Source organism: Mytilus californianus, unplaced genomic scaffold, assembly GCF_021869535.1.
Source record: "Mytilus californianus isolate M0D057914Y unplaced genomic scaffold, xbMytCali1.0.p SCAF_7, whole genome shotgun sequence".
Lineage (NCBI taxonomy): Eukaryota > Metazoa > Mollusca > Bivalvia > Mytilida > Mytilidae > Mytilus > Mytilus californianus.
Window position 1 is genome coordinate 37,529,018 of NW_026262723.1, and position 13,493 is coordinate 37,542,510.

General features: G+C 30.6%; 1 protein-coding gene across 2 annotated transcripts in view; it reads right to left on the reverse strand.

The window, feature by feature from the left end:
* Positions 1-12,257, reverse strand: part of LOC127709820 (SEC14-like protein 1) — a 50,618-nt gene extending 38,361 nt beyond the window's left edge. For both annotated transcript variants that reach the window (XM_052215479.1, XM_052215478.1), the window contains exons 1-3: positions 11,970-12,257; positions 5,612-5,761; positions 4,577-4,708 (exon numbers count right to left, since the gene is read on the reverse strand). In XM_052215479.1, coding sequence (XP_052071439.1) covers positions 4,577-4,708; positions 5,612-5,761; positions 11,970-12,032 — 345 coding nt within the window. In that variant the 5' untranslated portion in view covers positions 12,033-12,257. The remainder of the gene's footprint in view (positions 1-4,576; positions 4,709-5,611; positions 5,762-11,969) is intronic.
* Between the last annotated feature and the right edge of the window lie 1,236 nt (positions 12,258-13,493).

Below are 13,493 nucleotides of genomic sequence, written 5' to 3' on the forward strand. Positions count from 1 at the left end.
GTCTGTATGACCTCCTATGGAAACAGTAATTGATATCATTAACAACGGGTATATTACTGATTTACAAAAACCAAAATGTCCACTTCAACTTTTTTTGATGGGCATCATTATGATAAAACCCAAGAATCCTGAAAGGTCTTTAAAAACAAAAGTAGAACAGAGTGTTGTCAGATCCTTGTAAGCAAAGGGTGGACATACAAAGGATCTGTATTTCAATCAAATTGTACCTGAAGAAACCTTAATATAATTAACAGTAAATCTACAAGGAAAAAAATCTGAGAGTACACCAATTAGGTTACACCAATAAGGAAAATTCTGAGAGTACATCAATAAGGGAAATAAATCTGAAAATTCAACATTAAGGGAAAAAAATCTGAGTGTACACCAATAAGGAAAACAATCTGAGAGTACATCAATAAGGAAAAAAATCTGAGAGTACACCAATAAGGAAAAAAAATCTGAGAGTACACCAATAAGGAAAAAAAATCTGAGAGTACACCAATAAGGAAAAAAAATCTGATAGTACACCAATAAGGAAAGAAATCTGAGAGTACATCAATAAAGAATCAGTCAATGAAAGCTGAAAAAGTTTTGAAGGAATACCAATAGATAATATGCATATTTTTGTATGCATAAGTAATTGCAAATTTTTCAATTTATCTGAAAGATTTTTCCACCATTGTTGTTTTCTATTTTCTTGTTTTTAATCCTTTGTACTGTTAGTAGAAAAAAGAAAACAAAATCAAGGACAGTGTAAGAAATAGTATTGCTGACAAATCCATACAAAAATGCTTATGGCAAGAAAAAGGATAAAAGTATAAGTACTTGTAATCCATTTCTTATACAAATACATTCATTTGTTCTACAACAAGATGTATAAATTGGTGTCAGACACAGGTCATACTTATGTACCATTACAATGGACCAATTTAGGGTTATCTTAATTTCTAATAGTTCATCTTTTAAAAATACAAATGTCCTAGGCTTCAGGCAATAAGATACATGTACTAGTAAACATAGCTTTTCAGTACAATTAAGGCACCTTACTCTCATGATTTCTCACAACTGGTAAAGAAAAGGTTTCTATCTACCGGTAATCTAGATTTCCCAGTATTGGTTAAGGAAAGGTTTCTATTTATTCTAAGAATATTTTCAAATCATCTGATCAGCAGTCTCTTTCTAGTTTAAATGCATTAAAAAGCTTGATTCCCAGCCAGGTCAAACAAACAAACAAAAGATTGCATATTTTGGCTTTAATATTGATTCATTTATAGGGTCTTTGCATCAGAATAAACACATTTATTCTAAAACCAGTTGTTGGCATGACACGGGTTATGTTCTTCTCATATATTTTATGACTGTATAATACTAAACCCCTAACAGGAGGGATTGTGCCTGATATTCATATGATGAAGACATAATCTTTCAATCAGTTTAATTGAGGTCTGGAGCTGGCATGTCAGTAACTGCTAGTAGTCTGTTGTTATTTATGTATTATTGTCATTTTGTTTATTTTCTTTTGTTTCCTATTCAGACATCGGACTCGGACTTCTCTTATACTGAGTTTTACTGTGCGTACTGTTGTGCGTTTGTTTTTTCTACATTGGCTAGAGGTATAGGGGGAGGGTTGAGATCTCAAAAAACATGTTTAACCCTGCCGCATTTTTGCGCCTGTCCCAAGTCAGGAGCCTCTGGCCTTTGTTCGTCTTGTATCATTTTTAATTTTAGTTTCCTGTGTATTATTTGGAATTTAGTATGACATCCATTATCACTGAACTAGTATACTTATTTGTTTAGGGGCCAGCTGAAGGACGCCTCCGGGTGCGGGAGTTTCTCGCTGCATTGAAGACCCATTGGTGGCCTTCGGCTGTTGTCTGCTCTATGGTCGGGTTGTTGTCTCTTTGACATTTCCATTCTCAATTTTAAGTTCAAAAGTAAATAAGCAAATTGGTTTTTGGTGCATCGCCACCTTCAGCAATATCTAGTAGTAACATAAGTGAACATTAAGCTTGAAGTCAGTATAACTGTGTCAGTAGGGGGGCATGAATTCTTCTGGAAAACCTTTAAATTAGTTTTTTGTGTCAGCTTTGTATGAAGCAGAATTTAACATGTTATCCATCCTCAATATGCATGTAATATTTGCTGCTGACGTAAAGCACTCAAAACTAGTCAATCAAATACTGATATATTAATATAAAGTATCTTTGGGAACGATTGTATATAACTTATCAGAAAGAAAGTTAGAAGTTTGAGTCAATGTCATTCTCAAATTCTGCAGCATTTGGAACAATCCCAAACAGTAATTTTAAATCTATTTCAACCAGCATGATGTCTGTTTAGGGAAAATATGTATGTCTCTAAGACCTCCTATGGAAGTATAAGAAATATGTTGAGTATAAAAGCATGAATAAGTTCAATTTAACCAGTTCATGTTCTATATTTGGTATAAAAAAGATTTCAATCATTTCATTATAAGACTAAATCTCTTTTCTTGTTAAGAGGTTCTTATCATATCAATAATCAAATCATTTTTTGCAGTATTTATATTTATTGATTATTCCAAACTTCAAATGTTCGAAGTACAGACAGAAAATTGATTTTTACTTAAAAATATCTTACACCTGCATACGTAAGATGCAACATATGTTTGAAACTACTAATATATCGTAATTTTGTAGTTAAGTTTACTTAAGACTACATCCTAAACTTTCTATTTTCAAATTTATGTAACAGATATGCAAGCTTCAGGGAAAACAATACCAATATAACAAATATTTTAAATATTAAAATATGGTGTTTGTCACGTATTATAAAAAACAAACAAAATGGGACGAAGTATCTATTTATAAGTGCTCCTATCAATAATTACCCAATATTGTTGGTACAATTACTCCCCAAGGTGAACATTTATACATTAATCAATGATGCTGACAATGCAGAACTTTGGACCAAATATAATGAATTGATATAAATCGACATAAAACAGGCCTATTTTTGCATGTCATGTTGACAAACATTACCAAATTAAATTTATCTTGGGATTTAAAAATTGATTAATATTAGTACTGATTGCACAAGTCAAAAAATATTGCCCATAATGGTAAAATATGTCCTAGAAATTAAAATAGACTGAAAAAATGTATTAGTTTTTCATCTAACAGAATATAATTATAAAGCCGGTAAAGACATAACACGACAGAAGTTATCTTTGTGTGTCACTACAGTTTTGCTGTCAGGCAACATAATTTCTCACTTAAATTGATCAATAGCAAGTCTCATCTCCTTTTTTACTTAAGCAGTCTTTCAGTTTTTTATTTAGTTGGTTTGCTGTCTTACTGACGTATTATACTCATCTCCTTTCAAATATTATATAAAAAAAAATTTCTGATACACATTCTTGACAATCCAGTTTTTCTTAAATATACTTTTTACTGATGCCTCTTATCACAGGCTTAAGGTGGTACCAAACACCACAGGGAGATAACTCTTTGAAAATCAGCTGAACATTTTAATCACGTTCTATTGTTAAGGAAATATAAGCTTCTCAATAATCAAAATTAGTGTTTGTCAAACTGCTATATATCCAATGAAATTTTTCCGATTAAGTGTGTGGTTCAAGTTTTTTGAAATTTTTATATTTTTGTCAAAGGCTCAAAGTAAATATTTTGTCAAAATTTTATGAAAATTAAACCAGCCAAATTAATTTTAGTCAAGGTGTTTGGTACCACCTTAACCTAGAATTCACAGAAATTTCGATAAAATAACAAACGCTGACTACATTGAAAAAGGTCTTTCTCCAATATCCAAAATAAAAACTCTCCCAGCCAAATAAGTATACACATATTGATATGTTTTAATCAATTTCTTCCACTAAATTAGGTTTTTACCTCCAAATTTCATAATGATTGAAATCACTACTTGTGAAACATACTTGCACAAAGTTCATAGATAATGATGTACTTTATATCCACAAGTACATGCACATTGTATTAGCATTGTATTGTAATATGTGTCAAATACAAAATTTCTAAGAAGTACATTTTTGTACTTAAAAACAATTAGCTTCATATTGAGGAACAATACTTGTAGTACTTCAAAATAAGCATTAATGGTAAATCCATCACTTGCATATCTAGCGATGCTTTTGCCCCATATTGATTTAACATCAATACATATTGAGTTAACATCAGACCAAAACAGTGAATGTTCATTTTAAAACGAAATTCAAACATTTTTGGTGCTTTAATTGATCGACCTGATAACCTATAGACAGGCCTTTCTTTGATAAAGAGGAAGTACCCTGTACATTTGCCATTCTTAATTACGGGTATTACTAGTTATAAAATAGGTACTGTTACCATTAATTATTTGTAAGGTAAAAGAATTCTTAGAAAATATTGAATCCTCTGTTAATAGGTAAGAATTAGTATATTAGCACGAATCAACATCTGAGATAAAATTATTTGATCTTTCTTAACCTTTGGGGATGCTTAATTCAGCAAAAATTAATTCATTCAGAATTATTATAATTATCTATACCACATAATTAAACTTTTTTTAATTATCTATAACTTACAGAGTAAAAACAATGCTCGTTAATTATAATTCTTGAAGAGAAACTTTCATTATGGGCATCTATGGTTAAGGTACGAGCTTTACGGTCCAGTGCGTTCTTTTGGATGAATACCACATGGTCTACTCCAACAATCTGCAAACAAATAAAAACATATTTGTTTACAATTCAAACACTATTTCTGGAAAAGAATTTAAACAAAGGCACTTATAATTCAATTAGTTTTAAAAACACATTTCCAAAACTAATCAAACAGGTGTAAATACTTAGATAAAAGACAAGCATGGAAATAATCTCTTTCAACACCTAAATATTTTGATTTCAATTCTAATTTTGAGAAGAAAAAATAACAAATAGTCAGTATAACACACAGCTGTTTTCAGTCTTTTTTTAAATTTTCAACCCAGATACAACAGTTTCTTTTGGCTTTTAATTTTAGTGCACAAGTGTCTCAAGTATATAAATTATATAAAAGCTAGAGAAAATTTGGCAGTCATCAAAAGTTGGAGAAAGTTCATAAAGCTAGAAAGTTTTGTCCTATGTACAATACAATGTACATGCACATGTATGCACACTGCGTGGACACTCAAGGTGAATGATTCTGGTAAAATCAATCTAACTTATGAGTCTCGGTAAACATTGATACAATTGTGATTCACTAGACTTTGTATGATATTTCTTTATACATGTACAATGCACTCATTAACAATTTAACAATCACTCTGTTTGAGGGTTATTCACTTAAAACAAAAGAAAAACTGCACCAACTTTAGTGCATTGATGCGTTTTATATATAGAGATACAATAATTACAATTCAAATTGTTTAAATTTTACAATTACACTGAGTTATTATATTATGTCCTTTTTTAAGAATTGTGTATTGTTCTTATTTTTTTTTTAAGTTCTATTTTTTCTATGTTATCAGATCTAGGGTTAATCCAGTACTAGTCGTATGCATGTAAAAATGAGGAAAATTTAGGCTTATAATGGTTAGTCAAAAAAAAAAAAGGTTTTGAAAGAGAATTAAATATTCGTACCTTTTTGAGAAGGTAAGGTGCATCAACATTCAGGCGACATCTCCTCTCAATATCATGTTGAGATTCATCTTCACTTGTCCATTCCGATATTGTATCTGATCCAAGAAACACTGGAATCATCTTACATGTCGGAAATCTCTTCTCATATGCCTAGAGAATAAAAAAAAAATTGTAGAAATTCAAATATATGACAAAATATAAAGAGATGGTGTAAAACTTTAGAGAACAAATAAAATCAATTTGATTTAAATGTAATACAGCTATGTCCATCCTAAATTAATTAGTTTAGATCTGACATTTGCTTTGTTTTACTTTCAATTCTGAAAATGTTTTCAAGATACATGTACTTGCAAAAAATTTTGATTTGTTGTACATACCTCCAAAATTATGAAGGCAGAAATTTAATTCGCCTTTCCAGAATCTAAAGGACTGTGGGTAATCTCATTGTTCGTACACCAAAATAAAAATAACATAAAGTTATTGGTTCAGTTACCATTGTTTAGAATGTTTTAAACCAATCACAATGTTTTGGTGTACGCTTTTGAAAATATTAACCAGAATGCATTAGATTCTGAAACGGCGAATTGGTTGACGTAATAACTATCATAAGCAAAAAATAGAATGGTGCATTAATATCAGATTCCTGTAATTGATGGGTGAACACATATCTGTATTTGAATCAGGTAGGGACCCAACTAGATTTACATCAATCGTCGCTACATATAGCTTTGGCAGAAAAATTCAAAGAACAACAATGCAATTTGGATTAAACTTTTTAAAATCAAGGTTATAGTTCATGTAGAATATATACATATAAATGCACATGTAACTGTAACCAGCTGCACAAAATGTATGCATAATAAAATCAATTTACTTAAAAATTTGTATTTGTTAGTATAGAAATTATTCAACATTTTCTAAAACTTATTTACAATATAAATATGGACCTCGATGGAAAAAGTAATGATATATATATATATATATATATATATATATACATGTAAATATACATTTTATACATATCATATATGTTATGTATACAAAAAGCAAAAAAATCATTTATAAGGACAGATACAGTATCAACAGAGTTTATGTAGGAGGTTAAAAACATGAATCTTATATATAGGCACATAAAGATAATTATCTCCCAACCTTAAATGAAGACAATAAATTTACGATTGTACATGTAATAACACTCCTACACATGCATGTTCAATTAATGTTTACTACTGATATTCCCTAATTAAAAAGAAATTTTGTGATATCTATTTTTTACCTAAATGATGTATTTATATTACAGTGGATTAATTAAGATGTCATTTTTATACACCCTTATTGTCAATTCAAACATCAATATTGATGGTTCACTTAATACGAATTAATATTTTTTGACATTATGTCAATATCAATTTGTTGTATATGCATCCAAAATTAATATTCCTGCCGCAAGTAATATAAATGGCACAAATCAATTACCTTATATGAATAAATTCATATGAATATGAAAATTGTTTGATTCTTAAGCATCATGAACATAGGAAGATGTGTTCCGTCTGTTGTATCCAAATAATTTAAGCAAAAATGGTGACATTAATGTTTGGTATAGAAACCCAAAAAATTTAAAATAGACGGTGCACAAATTCATATCCTGAAGAAGAATATACAGAGTAAGTTTGGTGGAATTCTGTTAAGCTATTCTCAAGTTTAACAAACTGATATGAGCAGCAATGATTAAGTCCATGTTTTGGAATCAAAATTCCCTAAAATCACTCAGATACATGTAGCAGATAGAAAATAGCAGGTGCACAACTCTAGCTATGTCTTGTATAAGAATCTGTGCAAGTTGAATTCTGTCAAGCCATTTTCAATCAGTTGTGATTAACATTTACAGTGTGACACAGACTATGATAATATTGATTAACATTTACAGTGTGAAACAGACAATGATAACATTGATTAACATTTACAGTGTGAAACAGACAATGATAACATTGATTAACATTTACAGTGTGACACAGACTATAACATTGATTAACATTTACAGTGCGTCACAGACTATGTTAACATTGATTAACATTTACAGTGTGACACAGACTACAATGTATGATAACATTGATTAGCATTTACAGTGTGACACAGACTATGATAACATAAGATGACATGAGTTGCTGCACCTAAACCTTATGTGGCGACAAAATAAATAAAATGAGAATGTGTCCATGGGACACAGATGATGCCCCCTTTTGCATATAACATTATAAAGGGACATAACTCGAGAACGGTAAAAGTGCACCACCCAAATCTGTGTTTTGTGGAAATAAGCATTGTGTATAAGTTTCATAACATTTGGTTGAGGCAAACTTAAGTTAGAGAACGGAAACCAATTTCAGGATGTACGTACGGTTGGATAAGGGTAACACTTACTGCCCTCTGGTGATGGTGAGGGCATATAAAGGATATGGATAAAAACTTCAATGAAACAGCAATCCAGCAACACAAATAACCACAAGACATCAAGAGATCAACTCTAAGTCTTCAGTTCAACAAAAGAATTATTAAAGGCCAAAAACAAAATTTAAATTGTTTAATGTGGATTACCTACCCACCTAAAAAGCAGCCTACTCAAAATATTTTATGACACAAATCGTTTCTAATTTTTTTTTCAAAAGATTTTTCCTGCTCTCACTTTGTTTTCTTGTCTAAAACATGTAACTTGTGTTGTCAGCCAAAAGAAAAATCCCACCTACCTACCCAACCCTACAAGGCATGGGAAGGCAACATATAACAAAGAATTATTTAAGGGTGGCCTAGGTATCTTTACATCATGTCAAGCTCTAAAGTAAAAGTTGAGAATAAAACACACTATCATACCAAGTTTCTATTGAATAATTAAGAACTAGTAGTTTCTTCAAACATTTAAGAAAGTTAACAAGTTATACAAAATGTTTTTTAAAGACTTCAAAATTGATGACCATTAAGATGACAACATGAACATCCTACTGCATGGTACACCCTTCAAATATTCAGATCAAAAGAACTTCAAAGACAAAGGTGCTGACAACAGTAAACTTCAGAACTCATTGTTATAACTTTTGATTTTCTTTTGTAGGTCAACCATCCCATCATTTGAATAAAAGGATAAAAGGTCTTTATTTTAATAGTGATTACATGTTTCCTTTTAAGGACGCAGGTGCCTGATATCTACCGATATTTTTTCATATGTCTATAAGACTTTATTTGAGGCCAACGAGAAACTAATTAAAAGATTTAGTCGCTCAATTTTAATCTCTTTTAAATCATTTATTTCTGAATGTTTATAAACAAAGTCTTAATTCTGTTTCATTTAATATTTGACCTACTTTTAATTAAGTTATATCCATATCTGCCAATTCAATAAATTCGTGTTAAGTTTGTTGTTATACAGAATAATCAATTGCTGATATTTTTTTTTTAATTCAGAATACAATGTAGTTCAATTTTTTGCTTGTAGAATTTTCAACAACATGACTTCTTTTTAATAATTAAATTGTAAAAAATATTTGATTTCCCATTAATCATTCTGAGTTAACATCTAATAACAATTTTCATGAGGTTTTTTTCCATACATTTAAATGTCTAGTCCCTGAAATACATTTACATGAATCGATTTATTTGCACAACTCATATTATAATAGTAATATTAGATTGATCTGAAGTTCAGGAAAGGAAGAATTCCCTCAGAGGAGGTCTAAATTCTGAAGTTTTTAAATAGTAAATTAGTTTGCGGAAAATTTCTTGCAAAACATCAAATATATTATTTCTTTTTTAAGTTTTGACAGATATATATTAAAATGAAAAAAACATGCCAATCCAAGCTCCCAACAATAACCTTAATAACAACAACACTGTTTAATGTTATACAATATATAATTAACATCAATGAAAAATGTGTAATGAAAATCTCACTGGCCTCCTCAATTAGTCTTTTATTTCTTTTATTTCTTTTCTTTCTTTTTTTATTTTTTCAAATCTGTAGGTACACTGTACAAAATGTACATGTATGTTGCTGAATCAAACTCCTATCAACACAATGATACATGTAGCTGCCAATTAAAAAATGTCCCATCAATTGGAGCCACAATTCTGACATAATTCTGTTTTGGGTGAATCAAACTCCTATCAACACAATGATACATGTAGCTGCCAATTAAAAAATGTCCCATCAATTGGAGCCACAATTCTGACATAATTCTGTTTTGACAAAGATATGTGTGACAGGTTTGTGGAATATTTTTCACAAAAAACAGGCAAGATCTGGTTTCTAAAGCTGTTGAACAACTGTTTCAAATCAGAATTCTCTAAAGTTTTTTAACCCTGGACTTTAGAATTCCCACATTACATACAAGTACGTATACATGTATATTACTACATGTAAATGTATACCAGGATGCAGTTTGGAGTTTTGGAAGAACACTGTCTCAAGAAGATATTTTTAATTCTAGTTCCATCTGGAGATGCAAAATAAATTATGATTTTCTTATAATTTTTTAATACCAATTTATACATATGTTTTTTTACAAACTGACAAGACTATAAAATATAAGTATATAATAAAGGTGATGTGTATGATCAGATGTGGAAGGGGGACATATCAATGAGACAGTATCCAAATGACACAAAGTTAAAAATCAAAAGATGTCTTGAGACAAACATAAGGTCTTTATGATCACCAATAGACCAGATCAGTGTCTTTTAAAACTGAATACCAATTAAGTAAGTAAATTTACTAGGAAGCCATGGCCAGAAGCTAATAAAAAATTGACAGTTTCCTACGCCAATCTTACAAATTTTATAAAACTGAGAAAACAAATAATTGTATATGATTCTTTTATCATGTTTATAGGAAAAATTATTCCAATCTCTATAGGTTCTACTTTTAAATACAGTTGTTTCACAAACCATGCCTCTTTTGGAGAGATATATATATTCATAGATATTTTGTTTTGTTTACCTACTGGTTCCCAGATACGATCTTTATGTTTCATATCATAGTGACACAACTTGGGAATGTTACCATTATAAATACACATGAATAGCGGTCAAATTGAATTTTGAGGAAGACCCAAAGTGAACGGAATTTTAGTATAAGTTTAAACTCTTAGAAATACCAGGCATGTAAATGCTGAAAATATGCTACACAGTTGAAAGTTTTGACCTTTTAAAAAATTATAGTGCAGATGAACTTTCCATTCTAGAACACATTTTTTTTACAAAACTTCATAGTAAAAGTGACAGAGTTTTAGCAAAAAAAGGAGTTCCTATGGGAAATTGCATTGTTTATATTTACTGAAGTGCAACCTATACATGAACATAAGTGCAAATTTAAGAAACAATCCTCAACTTATTGTTTTTCATTTTTCACACTATATAAATATATATATATACGACCATAATTGAAGGTAAGTTACTCTGTTCAGGAACTATTCATATTTTTTGGGATGATAGTGGTCTGTTGAGGTTTCAACACATATACACTTATTAAAGCAACTCATAACAACAAAAAAATTAGCATGAAACATATTTTTTCTGTTTAAGATAAAAGAATAAGACAAATTTGCAAAGGGCTTTTCGGAACAAGGTGTCTTAAACTTGCTATTGCTGCTGTCAAATTAAAAGTGTAAATTATGAACATATTGACTGCCAACAACGTAGTTCATTTATAAGTAAAATACAGAAAAAATATAAAAATATATAAAATAAATTTCATAAGATGTGATTTCTTGATATTGAAAAAGCATCCCACCAAGTTACATTTCATGAAGGTTTGAAGTTATTGATGTCTAAAAAATTGAATCCCAGACTGAATCTAAATTTAAACTGTCCAATTCCCTGAAAGTAAAGTTCGACAAAGTTTTATATGTTCAAATAAAAATCTGTAACCATTGAGACTGAACCTAAATGTTGATGCCGCCAGAATGTAGCATCACTATAGCCTCACTTCCAAGGCAAAATGTTGTTGTCTTTGAATGTGACAAAAGGGTCCATTTGTTTATCATTCATAGGGGTTGAACTAAACCAGATTCCATGGTAGTACTAGGGAAATAAACCCTGCTGGCATAGATAAATTTCAGCTGTTCAGTCCATGATGCATTAATATTATGTACAATCATACAAGATAAATCAAAAACTAAAAAAAAAGTTTTTCTAGTTACTTTCATGGGTTCAGCATATTTTGTATATTTTAAGAAGACCCACCATGTATAAGAAAACATTGCACAAACCGAAAATAAAATGAAGTACAGATTACGTTCAGCTGTTCGGTGAGTTGGCCTACAAAACGTCAAAAGTAAATAAGTTGTACTATTACTAAAAAACTTACCGCCACGACCAGTTCAAACGGGTGTTTATATACCCTGACTGGTGACTGATACTTCTGCACCATCCTGATATACTGTTTAAGTCATTTTAACAAAAATATTCACTAAATTCTATTTTCACTTCCACTTTGTTGTCGTTTACTTATTTTGACATATCATTCGATTCACGTCTACCGGATAACTATCCACATAATATAGTTTAAATTGAAACTAGTGTTACAATTTTAGATAATATAGTACTGTATCTAGATATTACTGTTTGTTTAGCTTCTATAAATATTAACAGTTTTGCATAAAATATCTTGCCAGTCTGCAGATATAAATAAAAATCTATAATTTCTGGGCACTTGTTGATATTCGTACGCATTTGCATCACGTGATTTAAAGTTTTTAGTAGCGGTGGTATTTGAAAGACGTCTTTTTCATCAAATGCCTTATTCAGGAAGTTTCCTTCATACATTTTTAATTTGTCTGTGATATTTGAACCACTCTTGTTCGAAATTTTGCACAACAACCTCCGATTTTTTATAACTAGAAATTCTAATCATTATTATATTATGCGACTCCGCGACTACTATCCGTGATGACTATAACACTATGTGTTACAGCTGGGATTATTATACTAACGTCTATATATTATGTCCCAGGTTACAGTAGTCTCAGAGTATATGTCTAATTCGGTAGGTCACATTCGGGGGAAAGGGGATTGTAGTTAACGTTACGACAATTGGAACATAATACGTCGTCATCTGTGAAACAGATATTCCATAACGGTCAACCAACTCGTCAGTGATGACATCCGTAAAAATTACGAAGGGACGATTTCAACTTCACCACATGGAACCCCCCAGGGGGGGGGGGGGGGGTTACTTCCTATATTTTTAGTGGTACAGGGTCGCTTTTTCATGCCCTGCTGCATGGTTAGAACAGGGTCCCTTTTTCATGTCCTGCTGGTTAGAACAGGGTAGCTTTTTCATGCCCTGCTGATGAGAACAGGGTCTTTTTTTAAACAAAGTATTTGTCTAGAACAGGATCGCTTATTTAACTGTTTAAAAGATACAGTCTAGAACAGCATCTATTTTATACGGTCTAGAACTGGATCATTCCCAGTGCATATTTTAACAACTGTCATCTTTAACAGTTTAACAATATGCCAATCTATCGTATTTCTATTTTGTTTTAACTTGTACCAGGGACATTCTATACTAACGTTAGTACTAATAGCCTAGTCAATTTAGCTCTAAAATCGCTCAACCTGCAACTAATTGCAACACAAGGTTTTTTTAGTGCAAATTATAATATAGACTTGTACTAACAACATACTAAAACTATACATTGCTATAATTTGCGGAAAAGGTTATTTTGGGGTGAAATATGTGTTTTTTAGAGAAAAAATACTGAAAACTGGAAAAGAAGAAAAATTGTTATTTATGGTTACGTTTTTAGACCTAGAGCTTGTTGAAGACAGGAAAACTTATCTTAATAGAGTATTATGTAGTCCTCTAGTTATTATTATTCATGTTGAA